Raw genomic sequence first — 12,878 nt, 5'->3', positions numbered from 1 at the left:
CAGGTTTCAAATCTGCTGGGGGCTCCACCCATCCCACAAGAAAAATCAGAGGAGGAAAGTCCATGGAAACTGTTCATATGACATACTTTATTTCCAATCTACAACCATTAAAAACCTTTTGTAAGTTTACACTGTACAGTTATTCTCATGTCTGAAATAAGACACAGGGGCAGGGAGAGCTGGTGGATTGGACCACAGTCATCCTAGCACCCAATCCATCCTGGGAAGGAGCCTTAAAAGATAGGAGTGAGCAGAAGAGAACAGTGGACAGGAGAGGCAGACAGTTTGGCCCAAGGATGCCCTTGGTTTCTTTCCTCCTGAAGACCTTTCCCTGGGCCCTCAACTGCAGGACCCTCACCAGGAAACCAGGCTGGGCAGTAAGGGGGCTTCACAGTATGGCAGGAGTTGGGAGGGGCAGGATGGAAAGGAAGGACAACTTCCGGCTCTTCCCCAGTCACTGGGGGTTGGAGCTGCTTTTTGGCACAATCTGCAAGATCTCCTTGGAGGTGGGAGGAGGAGGAGCTGGGGATTTAGGATTCTTTTCTTGAGTTAGGTTTCTTTCCATTTGAAGAGAGGCCATGAGCCTATGGTGAGGTTCCCAAGGGATAAGTGGTCAGGGTCTTTTTTTCTCCTGCCCCAAAGACTGCCAACCCCCGCCTGGCTTGTACAACCTACATAACCTTTTGTAAAACGCAGACAAGTGGGAGAGGTGAGCAAAGCTGGAACCAAGCCGGGGCAGGAAAAGGAAAAATGTGTGCCTTCTCCCTGTCCTCCAGCTTCCAGGGAGGACATGGGTTTTGTTGGGGTGGGGGTGGAGGGCAGGTGGGGAGAGTTCCCAGTCTCTCAGGAGTCTAGAGTTGGTGTTTCCCACCTGTTCCTGGTCTGGGCCAGCCTCAGTCCCTCACCAGGCTGCACTAATTGCTAGTATAGGTCAGCAGTTGGCAAACTCCTGTTTTATCAGAATTATCCAGAGGGCTTGTTAAACCCCAGCTTGCTGGGCCCCAGCCCAGAAGTTCGAATTCGGTAGGTCTCGGGTGGTGTCAATACTTTACATTTCCATCAGTTTCCAGGTGATGTTCCAGCTGCTTTGAGAACCCCCAGGTACCCCATCCTCAGCAACCTGGCAAGGCCCAGCCTCAGAGGCACCAAATACCTGGGAAGCTGCAGGAATCGTCTTGTGGTGAATCCCCTGTGCAGAGAAGTAAACTAAGGCACAGAGATCAGGGGCTGAGCTGAGAGAGGAGCCAGGATACCAGGGTCCAGTGAAGAGAGGATGGTGATGCAGGACCCCAAAACATGAGGGATGCCCTAAGGCCCTAGGGATCATCCTAGTTCTCATCATAACATTATACAACCAGCTAAACTCAGGGAAGTTAAGAGGTCTGCCCAGACCTGAGGCAAGTCTCGGACTCCTGACTGAGGTTTCTCCTCACGGAAGCAGTTTGAGTGGTGTCAGAATGGAGTGTGACAGGGCAGCCAGGCCTGATTACCTTGGCCCTTCAAGGATGCTTAGAGGAAACTAAAGCTCCTTTACTTGGGGTCTGGGATCCAGAGGGCTGGTGAAGGGCAGGAAGAGACAGGAGCAGGGTCAATAGGATAAATAAGGGATGGTCCAGGGAGTATGAGGGAGGAGTGGGGAGGAGCCCTGGGCACAGACAGGACTCAGGCCCAGCGTCATGTCTCCTTCAGTTCTTGGGTCTGTGGACTTTGCAAACTGCAAGCATTTGGGGAGGGGGGAGGGGCAGAGCCAGGGTCAGCTACAGGTTCAGCCAGGATGAGCTAGCTGTTCTGGAGCTGGTGAGGCCCAAGGGAGAGCAGAGAGTGGTGGGGTGTCAAATGGACAGACATGGACAGATGACCAGGGAGAGAAGAACCCAAGCCAGGCTGCATCTCCTCAACCAAGGCCATGCCGGAATGGGCAGGGTAGATGCCACACTCTTTCTCTCTCTCCCAGTGGGAAATGCTGGGGTCCTCTGGAAGGCTGTGGATAGAGAAGATAATGTGACTCAAAGATGGGACTAGGAGATGTTTCTGGACTGGGGGTTGGCTGGGGCCGAGCCCAATGAGAAGGGCTGGTAAGGCTGATGCCACCTAAGGCATTGGGGAAAGGTGCCCCCTTTGGTGTGAGAAAACACAAAATAAAACAGAACCCAGAAAACACTCCCAGATCTGAAAGCAAACATGAGTTGGAAGACCACAGCCTAGGGCACTTCCCTGATAAGACAGGAATGTGAGCCTGGGGACACGGGGAGGGAGGGTGTGAGGTGCTGAGGTTACAGGGAAATCCATGAGAGGGGAGTAGTACTGGGGAGACTATTCTGGGAGGGCTGAGGGATGGATGCTACAAGTAAGCTCAGGGTCCGAAGAGGAAAACCTGGCCATTGGCCAGGGCACTGGGTCTGCGGATAGGAACCAGCAGAGAAGAGGAGGCAGGGGGAGGGGAAACTTTGGAAGAAGATAAAAGAGAGGATGGATGAGAGGTGGAAAGTGAGCAGATAGCCCAGATAGAGGAAGAGGCACAACCAAGATCACAGATGCCAAAACCTGGGTTCTGGTCCTGGCTCTGCCTCTAGTTTGCTGTGTAAACTTGGGTGAGCCATTCTCTTCTCTGGGCCTCATTCCTCATCTAAAAAAGTGAGATGAGACACAAAATGGCAAAGAGTGAACAATTCCACTTATACGAGGTACCCAGAATAGGCAAATTCATAAATAGAGTAGAGTAGAATAGAGTTTACCAGGGGCTGGGGGGCGAGGGGGAGTGGGAAGTGTTTAGTGGATGGTTTCAGTTTGGGATGATGAAAAGTTTTGGAAATGGACATTGGTCATGATTGCCCAACACTGTGAATGTACTTAAAATTACTACTAAGTTTTATGTTATGTAAATATTTGCTGCAATCTTAAAATAGTGAACAGGGATGGTTCAGATGATCATTTGGCCCCCTTTCTACTTACTGAGAATAGTGAGGGGGATGTCACGCCCAGGGTCAGGTCACTGAGGGGCTGGCCTAGGGACAATGAGTGTTATGGGACCACTTCACATTTGAATAGAATCTTATGCTTTTCCAAGTAGACTTGCAGGCACAATATTGTATTTGGTCCTCACCACAAGACATGTGAGGTAGAAGGACATTATCCCCACTTTATAACTAGGGAAACTGAGGCATAGAGTAGCCACATGATCTGAGTCCAAGGAGGTCATTCAAGTTGGTAGCAGTTTGTGGTTGTTGTTTTTTTAAGTCACCTGGAAAACATCCTTACACCTTAGGTTCATCTGTTGAAATATCAGTTTGTTTAGTGGTCTCTGAAGGACACATGCTATAAGTTAATAGTATGAGAGTTGTCTCCTGGGTCAAATATGCTTGCCTCCCATGACTGGATAATCAGACTGATGGAACCTGATGTTTCTCTTTGTAGTATGGATGCCAGAAAACTCAAGAGTAAATTTTAATTGCATGGTTATGAGAATTACATCAGACAGATTTGGGGAATGATAATTCTTCTTGCTTTTTTTACTTTCTACTTATGTTGTCTTATTAAACTAAGATTTTAAAAGATTCTATTTCTGCTGTATTATGCCTCTGATTGTAAGTTACCTCTGATGGGTCTTGGAAATTCTTGGGGTTATTAGGCCAAATCAGAGCTGGGTTGAGGATTAGTTCCCTAATTCCCAGCACAGTGCTCTTTTTAAGATATAGGATTGTGGTTATTGGTTAAAAGAAAGTGGCATACTGATCAGGGCTGTGAACACAAAAAGGGGCCATTGATGCTCAGGATCTCCCTGGGAGTTTATCTAACATGTAGGGTCCTGACCCAGAAAGCTGGATTTTGGACATGTCCTCCGAGGATCCTGATACAAGGGGTCCCCAGACTACCCTCTGGAACACACAGGTCCAGCGAATCAGGGTGTACTGCTTTCAAGACTGGGTTGGGCAATGGCATGTTCTAGGTGTCCTGTATCTGCACAGAGCCTCCAGTAGGGCAGTGGGTTTGCACAGCAAGCAGGACAGAGTTTGGGCTGGGGATCCAGTGGACTGAGGTTCTAGTCTAGACTTGATGATTTCCCAATTACATGACTCTGGGATGAGACCTGCACCTGTTTCTTCATTTGCAAAATGGGAACACTAACCCCTGTCCTGTCAAGGCTGCCTCCCAGAGTTGGGGGAGCGATTTCTAAATAGTGCTCTAGGGAGACTGTGTAGGGGATCATCATCATTATTAATGAAGAGGCAGTGGGAACTTGGCAGAGGGTGGGTGGGTGAGGCTGGAAAGGGGGGACATTCTGGATGGGAAGGGAGAAGGAAGAAGAGCCTAGAAGTTGGGTAGGCAAGAAGAAAACAGACCGAGTGACGAAACTATAAAGGTGCATGGGGCAGGCATGATGGAGCCACATGGTGGTCAGGGTGTAAGAGGGTCAAGTTTTGAGGTCCTCAACTGTGTCACCTGGGAAAGCAACCTGTAGGGGAGGCCATGGGGTCAGCCCATTTTGAGTTCAGTGAAAGTAAGAACTCTTTTTTTTTTCTTTTTCTTTTTAAAGTAAGAACTCTTGATAGTGTTTTGAAATTTGTCATCTTTTGGTGGAGAAAGAATTGGGGGGAAGGGGTTGCCAAAGATGGGGAACTGGATTCTGCTGCCTTGTGCATACAGGGTCTAGAGCAAAGTGGTAGGATTTTCATTTCAAATACAGACATCAAGGACCCTAGGAGCGTCTAATTTGGCTTTGAAAGAGGTCTCAGAAGAAACATAAGGTCGCCCACTTTAGGGTCAACCATGTCAGTGGTCTTCCATTTATCCCTACCAACTCGTGCCAACACCATGGGCCCAAGCCTAGCAGTCTGTAGGGGATTAGGACCCCAGGGTTCCTTGGGACTTTGGTTGAAGAGTAGAGATGGGGAGAAAGGAGGAAGAAGACTAGGAGAGAAGGAGGAGGAGAAAAAGGCAGATGCTAGGAGTAAAATGGTGGAGCGATAGCAGGAAGGGGAAGAGGGTAGTGTTCTTTCCTGGACCCCAATGTTCCAGGGAATCCCCACTGTGAGTCAGGCAGTTTTCTGCTTTGGGAATGTTACCAAGGCTTAAAAGACATTTGAAGAAACAAACAAACTTAGAAATTACATTCCAAAAGAGTAGAGTTTTTACAAACCAAACCCTCCCACCCCCCAAAAAGAAAACACAGTTACTAATTAAAATGCTAAAAATCAAACCAAATGAATATTTACATACAACATTTTCAACCCCATCAAGCCCCATGTCCAGAGGCTTCTGTAGGAAGAGTGATGAGTGACCTTGCACAGTGGCATGCAGAAAGTAGAAACTGGGACTTTATTGAAAACGAAGATCTGGAGCGTGTGACACCGGCTGGGGGCCGGGTGGCCAGGCGCTGAGACAAGGATGGCAAGGACAATCTTGGACAAGGACGATGGTAAGGCTGAGCGGTCTGTAGGCTGCAGGGTTCAGGTCTCATGAGGATTTCTCTCCAAGGCTGGGGGTGCAGACTCCCTGGCCCTCTGCAGCTTGGGGAGGTGGCAGAAGGCCTCTGGTGGCTTGTGGCCTGTTGTGAATCTCCTCATCTGGAGATAACCCTGGAGGGGCCCCTTGACCTTTGTGGTGGGAGCACCACATTCCAGAGGGGCCTGGCCCATGGCTCCACTGGTCTGCCTACTCTGCCCATACAGGTCACTATGCGACTGGTTGAACATGACCCTGGTGTTCTTCTGGTTGGGAATGGAGATGAAGGACTTTGGGTAACTGGTCCAGATGACCTAAAAGGGCAGAACTAGAAGCAGGTGGGAGAGCAGAGGCCTCTCCTGAGTCCTGGGGGCAAACTAACCAAGCTGCTGGCTTTTGGTCTTCCTCATGGGGAATTCCACAGACAAACCATTTCATCCTGGTGTTTCCACTCTGGACATCCAGCCAGTTATAGGAGGGCCACACCTCTGCATGTGTGTAGCCAAAAGGGGTTCACTGGCACCAAGGGGAAGGCCACCTGAGGCCTCTTCGCCATACTGCAATGAGCCACGTCACAATCTATCCAATGGCTCGGGCAGCTCACTTGGGACGTGGGGGAGGGTGGGCAGTGGAGTTGGGGCTCGGAGAAGAGCCATGAGAGGTCATAAGGCTAAGAGAGGCTGGTGAAAAGGCTGGCAGGCTGGCAGACACTCTCAGATCCATGTGCAAAGCTGCAATAAACAACATTCTCGAAGTTCAGTCCTGTTTTCCTGCGAATTCTCACTTGGGGAATTTGGAGAGGTCTCCATGCTCTTGAGAGAGTCTTAGTAATCCATGTTTGACTCAAAAAAAAAAAAGTGTCAGATCGGGGATGGGGGGGTTGGGGAGAGAAAATGAGAAGGGAAATGGAGAATGTTTGGGTGATGTGGGTCCAGCTCTCCAGCTGGTCAGTGAGCATTTACAGACTGGTTGCCAGGGGCCAGGCAAGTACCAGATGTTGAGTGAAAAGCAGTGCTCTGAGGCCAATGATCAGGAATGTTGGGGGAGCAAGAGAAGGGCTCCAGCTCTGGAGGGGCGGGGCAACCCTGACCAGGAGACCAGAGCTCAGCTGCTGAGCTGTCTTGTCCACATGGGGGACCCCACACCTGTCCATTGTGTTCAAAGCCTTTCATTATCCCAGCGGCAAGAATACATGTCTTAATAGCCAATAAATTACCTTAGGGACTTTGGGGGTAAATTAAATTATTAAAATAAAGTAAAACCACCTTAAATATTTATAGTAAGAAAAATTCAAATAAACAACCTAGGCAAGAAATGTGTTACCGCTATGTCCTGGGACACCAGCCTCTTGGAGTGCTCCTTGGCCTGGCCTGGCCAACTGGGAGCCTCTTACTGGGAATATCTTTGCCCTCCACCAGCCACAGGGTGTAAACACAGTGGAGATGTGGTGCCCCTCCAGGGTGCTGGGGAAAGAGGCCCCAGTGATCAAGGCAGTGGGCATTAGGCATTTATCTGTGCACCAGATCTTGAGAGTGACTCTACCTATTTCTGTCCTCAAGGAATATCCTGGGAAGGGAGGCAGTTCCAGTGGCTCACCGGCTCTGAGCCCCACACCTTCTCACCTTCTAGTCCTGCTGTATGCAGGCTCTGGGCAGGGAGATCCAGAGCACCAGGATTCCAAGCAGGTTCTTGGCCCTGGCTACTACCCTATCATACCCCCTACAGTCACAGCGGTCCAAAGCAGTGGGGCTGGGAGGAGGAGGCAGTGGGGGAAGGAAGGGATGGGAATCATGACCAGCCCAGCTCCACCAAGAACCCCAAGCCGAGTCCTAGGTCAAAACCTGTGCTTCTCATTGGGGTTTCCTCCCCATGAAGGGGGTGTGATTGGCAATGATCATCTCCATGAGCCCTTTCCCTGAGGAGTGTATCCTTTCCTCAGCTCTTCTGAGAGGTGGGTGTGGGCAGAACCAGGCAAGACTCTCCTTAAAGACTCAGGGATAAGCTCTCAATGGACCTCTCTGGAGACACTTGGAAGCACAGTTTTGGTCTTTCTCCTATGCACTGCCTTCCCCTGAGGAGCCAGAGATCGCCACCCCATGGTCAGCAGGAGAACCCACTTTACCTTGGGGATTGAAAGCTGTTCTCTAGCAGTGGTGTAGCTGCTATCCCCCAGGGCGAGGTGACGCTGGAGGGCATGACCCTCTTCTCTGCTGGTTCCCTTCCGTTATCCATGCACTGGGCTGGTTGAGGCAGGGAGCTCAGCTGCTGTCACTCGCTGGGAGGGGCTGCTTTCTCTTCCCCACCCCAGCTGGACTCTGAAGGGTGCAGCCGGCACTTGGAAGGAGAGTGGCGAATGGCAGAGCGGGAGGGCCGGGCGAAGCAGGAGGTGAGAGACTGGGTGCTACAGTCACAAACAGCATCCTAGGAGGAGGAAGAGAGGAAATCAGGAGGAGCCAGGAGGCACTGACCACCCAGGGGTTGGATGACCAGCCAGGCAAAGAGCTGGCTCAATCATGCCAGGGACCAGGTCCCACGGACTGTAGCCCCTCTTTGGACAATTTTTAAAAATTGTTTTTCTCCTATTAGAACAGTAATGAATGTTCATAAATAATTTTCCATAATGTAATACATTCTGGAATATACAGAGAAGAAAGTGAACATTGTCCGTGGTCCTACACATCAAAGTAAATTCTCACCAAGTTGCACTCACATACATTTACCGAAATGACCTTACCTCTTACAGCCTATGCTGCAATTGCAAAACATGAACACTTTTTTGTCACTGTATATGTCAAGCTCTTCTTTTTAATAGCTATCTACTATTCCATTGAGTGAAAATACCTTAATTCATTTATTCTATTCATATTTGATGTGCATTTAGGTAGTGTCTATTTTTTTAGTGTTACCAACACATAGGGTCAATGGTTAAAGTGCTGTTACAGGATTAGAATGCTTGGTTCAAATCCCAGCCCTGTCACTTCCAACTGTGTGTTCTTGGATAAGTTACTTAAATCTCTGGGCCTTGATTTCCTCCTCTCTGGGGTGAGGACAGGATACCTTTTTCAACGTTGTTGTGAGAGTTAAATCACATATGATATGTAAAGCTTTTGCCATAGTGCCTATTAAGTACTAAAAAAATGTTAGCTATTTTTATTAATAATGCAATATATTTCTTTTTTTAAAAAATATATTTTATTGATTTTTTACAGAGAGGAAGGGAGAGGGATAGAGAGCTAGAAACATCGATGAGAGAGAAACATCGATCAGCTGCCTCCTGCACACCCCCCACTGAGGATGTGCCCGCAACCAAGGTACGTGCCCGCAACCAAGGTACATGCCCTTGACCGGAATCGAACCCGGGACCCTTCAGTCCGCAGGCCGACGCTCTATCCACTGAGCCAAACCGGTTTCGGCTGCAATATATTTCTTTATACACATATGCGTTCCCACCTCTGTGAATATTCCATAAGCTACATTCTAGAACAATTGGTCAATTTTTATATACTGCAAAATATTTGAATCAACGTTCAAAATACAGCCAGCTCTGTACCTTTGTTTCCTGATGTAGGTGTGGTTATATGGGTGTGACAGTGAACTTTATGTGTCAACTTGACCGGGTCACAGGATGCCCAGATATTTGGTCAAACATTACCCTGGGTGCTTCTGTGGGGACGCTTTTGGATGAGATTAATATTTAAATCAGCAGACAGAGCAAAAGAGACTGCCCTCCCGACTGTGGGTCGGCCTCATCTAATCAGTTGAGAGCCTGAACAGAATAAAACGGCTGATTCTCCCTGAGTAAGAAAGAATTCTTCCTGCCTGATGGCCTTTGAGTTGGGACATCGGCATTTTCCCTGCCTTCAGGCTCGAACGGAAGCATTGGCTCTTCCTAGGACTCAAGCCTGCCAGCCTTCAGACTGGAACTACACTAGGTACATATACCTTACCAGAACTACACCATCTCCTCTCCCTGTTCTCAGGCCTTTGGACTCAGATAGAACTAAACCATTGGCTTGCCTGGGTCTCCAGCTTGCTAACTCATCCTGCAAATCTTGGGACTTAGCCTCCATAATGGCGCAAGCCAATTCCTTATAATATTGGTGTAAGCCAATTACACACACACACAGCCTATTGGTTCTGTTTCTCTGGAAAATAAAACAATGGGTATGTATGCAGTTTGTGAGAATTCAGTGAGCCCTATTCTTATGATGTGTTCAGTATGTACATTAAGTTAAAAGTTTTTTGTAAGTTAAGAAGTAGAAATAAATATTTCAGAGATTTTGTTTTAAATGCGGCCAGCTAGGTGAGAGTACAGAGAAGCAAAGCACTCACCATGCAATGGGGGCTGTAGAAATCGAACAAACTCTTTTTTTTTTTCTTTTTCTTTTTCTTTTAATCCTCACCTGAGGATATTTTTCCATTGATTTTAGAGAGAGAAAGACAGGGAGAAACAGTGATGTGATAGAAACACATCGATTGGTTGCCTTCTGCAGGAGCCCTGACCAGGGCCCGGGCCTGGGAGGAGCCTGCAACCGAGATACGTGCCCTGGACGGGAATCAAACCTGGGACCCTTCAGTCTGCAGGCAAACTCTTTTGAAGGCGATTTGGCAACATTTATCAAATACCTTTAAAAATTTATATTCTTTTATACTGTAATCCTATTTCTGCAACTCAGACCTAAGGAAATAATCTGACATGTGGAAAAATGTTTTTGCACCAAGATGTTCACCACAGAATTGTTTATAATAGGGAAAAACTAGAAACCACCTAAACATACAATACATACAATTGCGCCAATCACAGCCTACCTCATCTCTGTGCCCCCACATGTAACCCTCACTGAATGTACTGCACATCACATGATACCACCCTGACTGGACCAAGGGAGTACATTGCACTTGAGTTGGACCAGTTTCTTTCTTCCAAAAATGTGGAACTGGGACAGAGGGATTTGAATAAGTTTTGCTTAGGTGCTTAAACTAGAAGAGGTTATAAAATCAGAGCTAGGAGAGCCCTCCTGCCCATATGTAAATGCAAGAGAGAGAAACAGAAGAAGGAAGAATGAAATATACATACTGAGCACATTATCGGAGAAAATGAAGCTCAAGAGAGAAGAGAGGGAGACAGAAAGAAGCAGCTGAGGCCTTTGGGTCCCTGCCCTCGGGGTTCTGTATGATACTCCACCACTTCCCTTTCTGCAAAGCTAATGCATATGCATTCTTTTACTAACGCAAATAATCCCTAACAAAATCTAAAACTGACATCAGGAGTGAGGTATGCAGGCAAAAGATTCTCAGAGAAAGTGAGAGCACTCAGGCATGGAGTCTTGGTAGGGTGGAGGCAGTGGTATGCTGATAAATACTTAATAACTAGTTTTTCCGGAGTGAGGGGAGGGGCTCTGACTTGTGGCACTTGCCAATTTTCATCGTGTAAATTCTCCCACTATGGCCGATCTCAAGGTACCAAGGTGATGTCACTGAACACAGAGATGGCACAGCTGACTATTACAAATCACATGGGCAGGCTCCAGCACACCATTGGTGGCAGGAGAGATGTGAGCACACCCCTTCCCTGTGGGGGATGCTGGCAATCTCTAGTACTCACTAGTCTCTTGGTATCCGACCATGTGTCATTCCAGGTCTGGGGCCTTCCAAACCCTGTCTCAGATTAGCACAAGAACTTTTTGAAACAAATTAACTATATTTCCTGAAAACCAGAAGATCTTGGACCTTATAAGCCAACCCCACCTCCCAAGGAAAAGGGCAACCCCACCCACCTACCTCATTGGGAAGGACTGGGGTTCCATCTGCGTCCCGGAGGATACCATCCTTCCCCACCTGGGGGAGTACAGAGAGTCTGGCCTCCTCGCTGTTGCCTGACTTGGGTGCCTTCTTGTTCAGGATCCTAGCCATGCCCTCTGGCTGATGGTAGCTGGCCGGGGAGAGGGGCTCCGGCTTCTTGGTGCTCTCCTCCCCTGCCACTGAGGTGGGGCTGGGGGCCCGGCCACACACGTTCCGGAAGAACTCCTGCACGATGCCGTACTTGGGAGGCTCGGGCTTGGCCCGGGCCTCAGACATGCCCAGTTTCCAGACGGACTCTGTGCTCCCCGAGTGCTCCACCACACTGAAGAGACTGGACAGGCCGTCATTGATATTCCTCAACACGGGGCTGTCCCGCGTCGTGGTGGAGCGGGCCCAGGCCGAGCCATTCTGCTTGCCCTGGTGTAGGTTCCACAGGCTGCGGTCCTTGGCACTGTCCAGCTTGGACACAGATCGCCTCTGGAGCTTTGGCGAGCCATACTTGGGCGAGCAACATGGCCGCTCGATGCGTGAGTGCACCTTGTCCAGGGAGGAGGAGATCTGCTTGCTGCGCATGGACACGAGTGAGGAGCTGCGGGGTGACCAGCTCTTGCCATGGAGGCTGCTGCGGGGCGGGTCGGTCTGCAGGCCCACGCTGACCATGCGGGTGGTCTGAGTGCCCACACTGGCCAGGCCCACCGTCTGGCTGGACGTGCTCTTCACTTTTCTTTCCAGAGAGCCTGAGCGCATGGCCTGGCGCACACAGTTGGTGATCTCCTTCATGTCGTCACTCATGTTGCCTGACATCTCCAAGTTGTGCAGGGCTGCTGGGAATCCAGGCCCTGCTGCCGGGGAACCGCCCCCGGAGCCCGCGTCCAGGCGCTGCCGTGAGAAGTTGCACAGCCACCGACCGTAGGAACTTTCGGCCAGCCCATTGGCCTCTGCCGACTCTTTGGGCTTGGCGGTGGTGAAGAGGAAGCCGGGCTCGATGATGATCTTGCCCTCCCTATCATGGACCACAGGGACACCCAGGCGCCGGGCCACAGGGGGGCTGTAGTAGACACGAATGCCCGTCTTGTCGGGAGCCGTGTAGCTGCGCTGCATCTGCCTCCCTGCCGGGTCCTGGCAGGCCAGGGCACCCAGGCGGCTGCAGTCCCGTGGCTGTGCCTGGGCATCCTTCTCTGGGTCCACTGGCTGGGTGCCCACAAAGGCAAAGGCAGGGTTGTTGGGCAGCTTCTTGCCCAGGGCAGCTTCACTGGCAAGGTAGGGGGAACAGTCAAGCAAACTTTCAAACTCAGACATGGAGGAAACAGATTTGGTCCTGGGGAGAGCAGAGGAGGAAGAGTGGAGTTAGTGGAAGATAACATGCCCCAAGGAAGGCACTCTGGCCTCCCTCCCTTGTGCTGCCCCAGGGCTGGGACCACAACCACCCTGCTCGCCTCTTGTGGAAGTCTCTGTCAGCGCCCTGCCCCACATTCCGTATGCACTCACACCTACACACCCCGCACTGCCTGCTCTGAGCGTCTGAGGGCTTTTTCTTCTGACTGCAGCACACTTGGCTTCCACACAGAGGAAGCTGGAAAAAGAGTTTATGCTCCTAAATGTAGCCCTCAACAAACAATGGGTGGGAGAACTCT

General features: G+C 49.8%; 1 protein-coding gene across 1 annotated transcript in view; it reads right to left on the bottom strand.

The window, feature by feature from the left end:
* Positions 1-67: 67 nt before the first annotated feature.
* Positions 68-12,878, bottom strand: part of MTCL2 (microtubule crosslinking factor 2) — a 68,460-nt gene continuing 55,649 nt past the window's right edge. Inside the window, exons 14-15 of the mRNA XM_080685871.1 lie at positions 11,224-12,562; positions 68-7,863 (exon numbers count right to left, since the gene is read on the bottom strand). Coding sequence (XP_080541997.1) covers positions 7,711-7,863; positions 11,224-12,562 — 1,492 coding nt within the window. The 3' untranslated portion in view covers positions 68-7,710. The remainder of the gene's footprint in view (positions 7,864-11,223; positions 12,563-12,878) is intronic.

The sequence above is a fragment of the Plecotus auritus genome (assembly GCF_963455305.1).
Source record: "Plecotus auritus genome assembly, chromosome: 8".
NCBI classification, from domain to species: domain Eukaryota; kingdom Metazoa; phylum Chordata; class Mammalia; order Chiroptera; family Vespertilionidae; genus Plecotus; species Plecotus auritus.
The sequence above is the reverse complement of the archived record's forward strand: the minus strand, read 5'-3'. Positions and strand labels throughout refer to the sequence as shown.